This window comes from Ostrea edulis, chromosome 4 (genome assembly GCF_947568905.1).
Source record: "Ostrea edulis chromosome 4, xbOstEdul1.1, whole genome shotgun sequence".
In the NCBI taxonomy this organism is placed as follows: Eukaryota; Metazoa; Mollusca; class Bivalvia; order Ostreida; family Ostreidae; genus Ostrea; species Ostrea edulis.
The window spans coordinates 15387319-15396274 of NC_079167.1; the positions used below are offsets into that span (position 1 = coordinate 15387319).

The 8956-nt window shown below is 35.1% G+C and overlaps 1 protein-coding gene across 2 annotated transcripts in view; it reads right to left on the minus strand.

The window, feature by feature from the left end:
* The window catches only part of LOC125668428 ((E3-independent) E2 ubiquitin-conjugating enzyme UBE2O-like), a 28853-nt gene extending 22033 nt beyond the window's left edge, over positions 1 to 6820 (minus strand). The window contains exons 1-5 of one of the 2 annotated variants that reach the window (XM_048902588.2): positions 6580 to 6820; positions 3931 to 4125; positions 2739 to 2894; positions 2369 to 2530; positions 1692 to 1807 (exon numbers count right to left, since the gene is read on the minus strand). In XM_048902588.2, coding sequence (XP_048758545.2) covers positions 1692 to 1807; positions 2369 to 2530; positions 2739 to 2894; positions 3931 to 4125; positions 6580 to 6786 — 836 coding nt within the window. In that variant the 5' untranslated portion in view covers positions 6787 to 6820. Of the gene's footprint in view, positions 1 to 1691; positions 1808 to 2368; positions 2531 to 2738; positions 2895 to 3930; positions 4126 to 6518 lie in introns of both variants that reach the window. The other variant, XM_056162052.1, reaches the window with a different exon arrangement.
* Between the last annotated feature and the right edge of the window lie 2136 nt (positions 6821 to 8956).

The window sequence follows — 8956 nt, forward strand, 5'->3', positions numbered from 1 at the left end:
CTGGGTCCCTGAATTGAATGCACTTAAAATTTGCACAACTTGAAAATGCTTGCATATTAATATGACTTATCATGGCCCTGCTGTCTTTGAGGATAGGGTTTTCAAAGATGTTTCCCTATAAATTCCTTGAACTATATAAAACTTTGATCCCCTATTGCCCCCCCCCCCCCTTACTCCAAAGGGGTTATGATATGAACAAACTTGAACCTGCACTACCTGTGGATGCTTGTATGACTAATCATGACCCTGCTGTTATTGAGAAGAAGATTTTAAAGATGCTTTCCAATACAATCTTATGTAAAACTTTGATCTCATTGTGACAGCATCCTACACCTGGGGGTCATGTTTTGAACAAACTTCAATCTACACTTTCTTGGGATGCTTGCATATTAATGTGAGTGATAATGGCCTTGCTGTAATTGAGAAGAATATTTTAAAAGAATGTTCCTATACATTCCCATGTAAAACTTTGATCCTCTATTGTGGCACCACCCTACCCCCAGGGATCACAATTTGAACAATCTTGAATCTGCACTACCTGGAAATGTTTGCATACTAATATGAGTAATCATGACCCTGCTATTATTAGGAAGATTTTTAAAGATTATTCCTATATATATCCCAATGTAAAACTCTGATCCCCTATTGAGGTCCAACCCTACCCTCAGGGGCCATGATTTGAACAAACTTATGAATCTATGCTATACCAAGAAGCTTTCATGTAAATTGTTCTGGCCCAGTGGTTCGTGAGAAGATTTTTAAAATGACCCCACTTTTTTGCCTTTCTTTTATTATCTCCCCTTTGAAATTGGCATGGCCCTTTATTTAAATCCCCCTCATCCAAGGATGATTTGTACCAAGTCTGATTGAAATTAGTCCTATGGTTCTGGAAAAGATGAAAGTGTGAGAAGTTAACAATGATGACAATGACTAAAGATGACAAATTTCTATCAGAAAAGCTCACATGAGCCTATGGCTCAGAAGAGCTTAAAACAATAGCATTGTCCTATGTCGCTTTTAAACTTGAAGTTATACAAGGAGTGATTCTTTTTCAAAATATTCACCATCATGCTCAATACATTTCCTATACCAATCAGGCAATTTTGCAAACGTGCTTACTGACAGATTTTGAAATTTTTTGCATTTTAGGGGGTGGTTTTCCAAACAATAACTACTTGCTTTCCCTCAGGATCATGATAGTGAAGCCATGTTTCATCGGTTGTTATGATTTTATCCCAAATTTTTTTTCCCCTAGATCAGAGTCAATGTCGAAAATTCCGAGAACACAAAATTCTTCTCTGCTTTCCTTCATCTTTCAATAACTGACCAACATGTTCATACCCTGTGCATCCCTAGTATCCAGTGAAAAGATGATTTGCTAATTCCTAATATGTCTTCTATCTCTCTCACTGTCTGATGTCTGTCTCAATAAATTGTGTTATTCAGAATTACAATAATCGACCTCTCACGCCTGGCTTGGTGTCATCATATTCATCCATGTATTTCTTACATTATTTGAGTACTGAAGCATGAGAAACAGTTTTGTACGATTCTGTTAATTTCAACTTCTTACGGGTTCTCTGTAGATGTCAGTCCCAAGTTCTACACAAAATTTGTATAACTTTCCAGTGTGCCGCCTTTGTTTAAAAATCTGTTCTATAGTCTTAATCGCATACAGTATGTATTCCTACCTTTGGAGCTCTGGATCCTCGACTTTTGAAGGAGGTGGAGTCATTCTTAGAAGTGGATTGTCTGACTTGGTAAAACTTCGACACATCCAGTAGACCTCTACAGACTTTAGTTTGGTCTAAAAAAAAAAAAGTACCATGTACAATTTTTACCGTAACTATAAGCAGACAACACTTGGAGTGAAATTCCAGAAATTATTTGTATGATAGAAATATAAATGTGGTACCTGTACAGACTTAACTGAGCATGGGGAAAAATTGATTCCAAGGAATCTTCACTTTTTAATGATAAATACAATAGCTGAATATACATGAATTTCCCACAAATGTCATGCAGTTACGGTATGGTAAAACATGGAACAGGAGAGAGAGATGATCATATCAAAAAACCAATAGATCAGAAAATCAAATACAGTATTGATTGATTGATTGCATCTTGCTTAACATCTCGCTCGTGAATTTTTCACTCAATTGGAGACGTCACCAAGATCGGTGAAGGGCTTCAAATTTAGGCTTATGCTCGGCACTTATGGCCATTGAGCAGTGAGGGTTCTTTAGTGTGCCACACCTACTGTGACACATGTCATCCATTTTTAAGGTCATCTCCAAGGACCCATGACATTCACACCCGATGCCGAGCGTTTGGCAAACACAGTATTGAAACTTCAAATATTACTTACTTCTTCGATGCGGACTGTGACAGTTTGATTAGGAGATTTTCTGACTGCTTTGGGTCCATGTTTACTAGTGGTAGATAACCAAACAACATCCTTCAAGTCTCCTATACTTCCCTTCATCACCAGACCTTTGTAAAGATATGTGTCATCACTGCACGACTTCAACTGTAAAACATTGAAAACCATGTAATTTATTTCCTTATGACAGTGAATTTATGATAGTAGGATTTTATCTTTAATATGATCAACTGCATTTTACAGTTGTATACTTTAATACCGGAACATCTAAAAAAATTCTTAAACAAAAACTAACAAGCTATATATGCAAAAAAAAAAAGAAAGAAGTATTTAACTCTAGAACAGGAGAACTCACATGGTCTTTGACAGGTTCAAAATCATCCAGAAGGTCAGAGTCAAGTACTCTACACAGAGCTCCATCCGAGAATTGTAGCACAAGCTCCTCATTCACTCTCTCTATCTTCCCTACCCACGAGTCCATCTCCACATCACAAAAAGCATTACTGGGAGGCTTCAAAAGCATAAAACAAGACAGTGGAATTCTCCTTCATATAACACTCCATTTCTTATAGTAGCACATGCAGTTCCTTTTTATATACAGAAAATTTTCATTGATCAGAGATGTTCAAAACTGTTGGACATATACGATAGATATTTTGTACGTCTAATGAAAAGCATGGTACTTTTGGTCCTCATGACCATTCAAAATATTCAGGTTAAGATGTATTCATGGCGATCGCACAAAGTTCTAAAGATAGGAACAGAGAAAACTTGAGTTACATATATAAATCCAAAGAATTTTTCATGTTGAAAAAAGCTCCCATAATCTGTCCTTTTTTCCTCGCAGTCACATCTCATTAATCTGAGATTACAAACTTTCATGTATTACCTCAATCCCATCCCAGTCTTAGGATTCCTGTACATTGGAAATGAGTAGGCCTGAATATGAATGATCAATGATATATGATATCGTTCATAACCGGAGCAAGACAATAATATGTGTGATGTCACAGTCTTTGCTTGATATCATCATACAAATGATGAGTGGTAGATCAAATAGAAGATATTGTTTTGTGCAACAGAAAATACAAACCCCTGTTTTTTCCACATCTGAAAACAGCAACTTCTCATGTTATTAGTTTCAACTCCTTTGTGAGCTACAGTGATACGAAACAGTGAGGCCCCCCTCCCCCCCAATTGGTTTAGGGTTAGTTTAGCATGCACTCAGCGGTAGTATTCGCTTCGTGACTGGGAGGTCATGAGCTCTAGTCCTGTTCATGTAGTGGCCACATCAAACCCAATCTTCTTGACTTCAACATAGGTAGCGATTGCTCCCTGTGAGGTGATGATGTTAGGATGGGGGTTAACAGGATTTAATTCAACCTCTGTTAGACTGTACATAAAAATGTAAAGGGTGCAGTCAAAGAACCTCATTCAGTCTGAACATCTCTGAGCATTGAAATGGATAAACTAAATCAGTACATTAAATAGACAGAATGAAAAACAATCTCAGACAGATGTCAGTAGGGATGACAGGCAACAACTACCTTTCTTGCTATTTCTTCAATTTTCATGCTGCTTAAATCTTTGCTGTTGACGTTATACAAAAATTTGTTTGTGCCTCGTATGTGTATGTGACATTTCCCGCTCAGGTCCTGGACAAATCCTCTCTGACTATTTGCATCTTCCCCAAATCTTCTGATCACATCCCCAGGCATCAACGATCTGTCCGTAAGTATCAGCTGTAATATACCGATGTAAAATAGAACATGTATTATATACTTCAAAAGCAATTTACATGAATGCTCAGTAAAACTCATTCAGAAAGATGGATATATCATTCAGATGGACGGACAGACAGATGGATAGATTAGCTAGAGCAAGACTTTGATATGAAAAAAACAGTCACAGCCACCAAACGCATAGTTAATATATCCAATCGTATATATAATTATATCATTACTACAGTAACTTGACAGAGATGAAAAGTCAGATTATTGATGGGTATATGATAAATAGGATTTACATATACACTTTGGGGGTATGGTCCAAAAGTTTGGTGCCTGTGCCAATCATTTTAAACAGTGGGCAACATCTAAACATTTCTCCTTCATTTATACACACCAACATCTTTACCTGTAACAGCTGCTTCATGACAGTCTTACAACGTTTTCTTAAACTTCAGTCAATCTTATAGAACTAGGATTACATTCTTTTGCCTTGTTGTTCTAAAGAATTCTAATCTGAATAATGTAAAACTTAGAATTCTAATCTGAATAATGTAAAACTTAGAATTCTAATCTGAATAATGTAAAACTTAGAATTCTAATCTGAATAATGTAAAACTTAGAATTCTAATCTGAATAATGTAAAACTTAGAATTCTAATCTGAATAATGTAAAACTTAGAATGTTTATCAAGGTTCTTTGTAGGAGTTTGTAAAGACAGGTCTTAGAATCATGGTGTTAGGGAAGTTGGAGAAAATTTCAATTAGTTCCAGAAAATTTTGATGTTTCCATAGTATGCCCATCTGGACATTAAACACTATAGTACATTTATGCTAATTAATAATGTTTGAGGATTATTGATTAATCAGAATCATTACTAATATCATGTAAAGTTACATACAACAAACTTTCCATATTATCATTATATTAATTAGTATCTATTAAAACATTTCATTTAGGTTTTGTAAGGTGCATTTACTGATATTAGTCACACTCTCGTGTAACCCAGAGCAGCTGTTGAGAGATATCATTTACCAGTGTTTTCAGCAGTAGTCTGTAACACATTTTACAATCAGCTCAGTTTAATTAATAAAAAAAAGTCTAAGTACTTACATAAATATAAACTAATTACAACAACATCAGTCATAAACATCAAATGTCATTATTCTAAGGTGTGTTGCATTACTCATGTTTTAATCTCAAACCCCATGTCCATTAATGGTAGGATTGAGTGTCACAAACTACTGGCTAAACAAATGACTAATAAACTGCAGAGGAGTTGTCAGCATTGACAATCTACCTATGTCTTGCATTATATTTGCTCACCAAAGCATGACAGTGTACATGTACTTTACGATTTCTGTATTGGTATTCATTATAATAGTGATGATTTACTCAAACACCAAGATTTTTTGAACACAAGTTTTCTTCAGTCCATGGACACATCCACATGATTTTAAAACTAAATTTTACCACATACAGGATGCAGCAAAACTATGAATTTCCCAATATACACTTCTGTGTATTTTCCTTTATACATTTTCATAAACTAAAATACTACAAGGGTCATATTCTGAACAAGAGGCTAGGGATGTGCAATTTTACCAGTATATCGTGATAATTCGTCACATGATACATATCTCAATACGGTGGAGAAAAAAACAAAACGGAATTTTGGATATATGTATTTTCCAGATAAATTATGTTTGTGCGTTAGGTTTTAAATCAACTGTTACAAGAAGTAACAAAAAATAACAAGATGGCATCTGAACATGGTAAAAACGCAGAGGAATCATTATATTTTTATTTTTCTAGTCACAAGTTGTGAGTCGTTTGATTATTATTTGATCTCATTTTTTGTTACAGTTACTTATACAAAATAAATGTTTAAGATAAATTGAATTTGGCTTCTTCTGCGCTTTAACACCAAAGCAGTAATGAAAATAACAGAGAATTAAGGAAAAACAGAATATCCTAAACTATCGCGATATTATCATGCTATTGTGAAAAAATTTTGTGACATTGCAATACAAAATTTTTGGCGATACTCATCCCTACAAGAGGCCCATGGGCCTCAATGCTAACATCAGCAATTGCTTTTTCCCAATCCCAGTGTAAAACATCAAATGACTCCTTTCTGAAAGCTTCAGCTTCTTGGACCCTGGCATTTTTCACCCTTAACTGATTTTTTACCACATTGGAGACCAATTTATTCACAAGCATAGCAATACTTTGTATTTTCTACTCTTCGACGTCATCGAATTACATTTTCATAATTTTGAAATTACGTCGTATTAAATTTTAATTCAGCCAAATACATTCAAGTTTATTAAAACATTTAACAGTGACAAGATCAAGATTTACTATTTATGGATAATTATGCACACAATTACTATTTCCTCTGTCACCTTATGTCCCCTGGTCATGTTAAGTACCCATTCGAAACATTATCATGGGATATATCCACACCTGGTTTTCTGGTACAACTGTTTCTTTGCCCGACGGATGCCAAGACACACGGACTTTTCCCTTCTCTAAACGATCGACATCATCCTCTTCTTCATCGCTGCTCTGATAGAGTGAATTCTTGGTCACAATGCCATACACAAACGAGCCATCCGACGTTTTTCTACAAACTTCATCTTCTTCGAAGTAAGTCCAGCTACCAGCAGCCATTTTCTGTGACTAAACATAGAAACCGGAAACGGAAGAAGCACCTGTTTAGTTTTTTCCGAAATAATCAATAAAATATTCAGTGTATATTGATGAAATATAAAATGACAAAAGATTAACTGGGGTTTTCTTTAGTTCAGTTAGTTTACTGGGATACTCTATGTATTGTGGAGTATGAATTCTTTTGTAAAAAAAAAAAAAAAGCAAACACCAAAACTGTTTGATGAATTTTTTTAAAGTCCACAATGATTATCTTTAATATACGTATTACCAAAGATTGAGGGTTGAAAACCAACTCTGAACAATTTATTCATTTTTTTTCAAGATGTGAATTTTCAAAACTTCGAAGCATTTGGTTCAAATGAACCATCACCTCTCACGAGTTGTCCTTCTTGGTTCATAAATTTTATACGAACACTTTCCTTGAGGGGAAGTAACATAAATAAGAAATTTAAAAAAAAATCATATAACTAATTACTGTTTTTTAATTTAAACCCTTGGATTATTCATGTCCAGTGTTCGTTTTAACTATCATTAAACCGGAGGAGATTAGTCCGTGAACTCCACTGAGAAGAGAGAGAGAGAGAGGGGGGGGGGGGGGGGGGGAGCTGAGCACCAATACTTAAAATAAATGCATATAACCAAACGATATTTTAAAACTTCTAGTCTATTCCTTCGGATGGCTCAATTACCTTTTCTTTTGTTTATACTGACTGCTAACCCAGAATTCCTTGTATACAGTTTACTGGGGTCCAGTAAGGTAAAGTGATCGTGAGTCGGACACCCTTCTCTTTCTTTTTTTTCCGTGTGCAGATTTATTTGGTGTTAGACGAAATTGTTTATTACTTTTTGCTCGGATCCCTCATAATGCATTCTATCAGATGCGATAAATTCGTTCGAAAGTCGGACACATTTGATACCGAGTCGCACACTCGTAACTTTGAGACAGATAACTTATTGCTGGTATTCTATTGACAACTCACTTTTAGTGAACATGTATGGGTTTTCGTTAAAATTATAACATATAAGTACCTTCTACTTGATTTTTTTTTTTTTTTTTTGAATCAGTCATGAATTATCTAAAACAAGATGTGCACTAGTCAGGCACGCAGAATCAGGGAGGGGTACCTTATTTTTGAGTATGTTCATTTTCCGTTCTTTTTACATGTAAAGTTAGTTTATATTTTCAGATGCAAAATAAGATATATTGGATCACTGTCACCCTTCCATTGTTTTTAATAGTAATATCTAATGGTAAGGATATAAAAATTGAACTGATGAATTGAACCTATGTAGTGAAGGAGGACCCCCCCCCCCCCTCCTCCCCACGGTATAACGACAAAATAATAAATTTGTTATGTTTGTTGTTTTTTTTTTTACTTCTCAAGAATTTTAGACAATTGAAGTGATTTTCCCCCGGCTGTAACACCCCACCCCACCCCACCCCACCCCCCGAAAAACGATGCTACATGTCTGCCAATTGATATATATTAAATCGAGGGCTTTTAGTTTTGTTATAGTGATATAATAACATTCTGAAAATTCTCCAAATCCTAAATAGTCTAGGCGAGGATGGGGGTGAGGTCGATCCTTCAATTCAAAACCAGGTTCATTACATTCCGTACTGTCGTAAAGAAGGGGAAAAAGTGGTGAACCCGCCGAATATTGTTCCTTTATATGTAAAACTTGAAAATAAATACTATTTAATTAATCATATTCACTACTGTCTTACATTAGTTTTTTAAAAAAAACTGCCGCCTATTTGCAAATTATTTTTCTATAGATTATGTCGACATGCAAGATACATGTAATTATATCGACATGCAACATAAATATGTCAAAATGCAAGACAAGTATAATCAGATAAGAATTTGGAAAATTTTCAAAAATTATCAAATATCGCCCTCATGTGACTTCCAACATGCTAGATGCCACTTATTTATGTTGACATGCACCTTATTTATGTCAACATGCGAGATAGATATGTCGACATGCAACTTATTTATGTCGACATGCGAGATGAATATGTTGACATGCAATTGATCTATGTTGACATGCAACTTGTTTATGTCGACATGCGAGATAAATATGTCGACATGCAACTTATTCATGTCGACATGCAACTTATTTATGTCGAAACGCAAGATGAATATGTCGACATGCATATTCATCT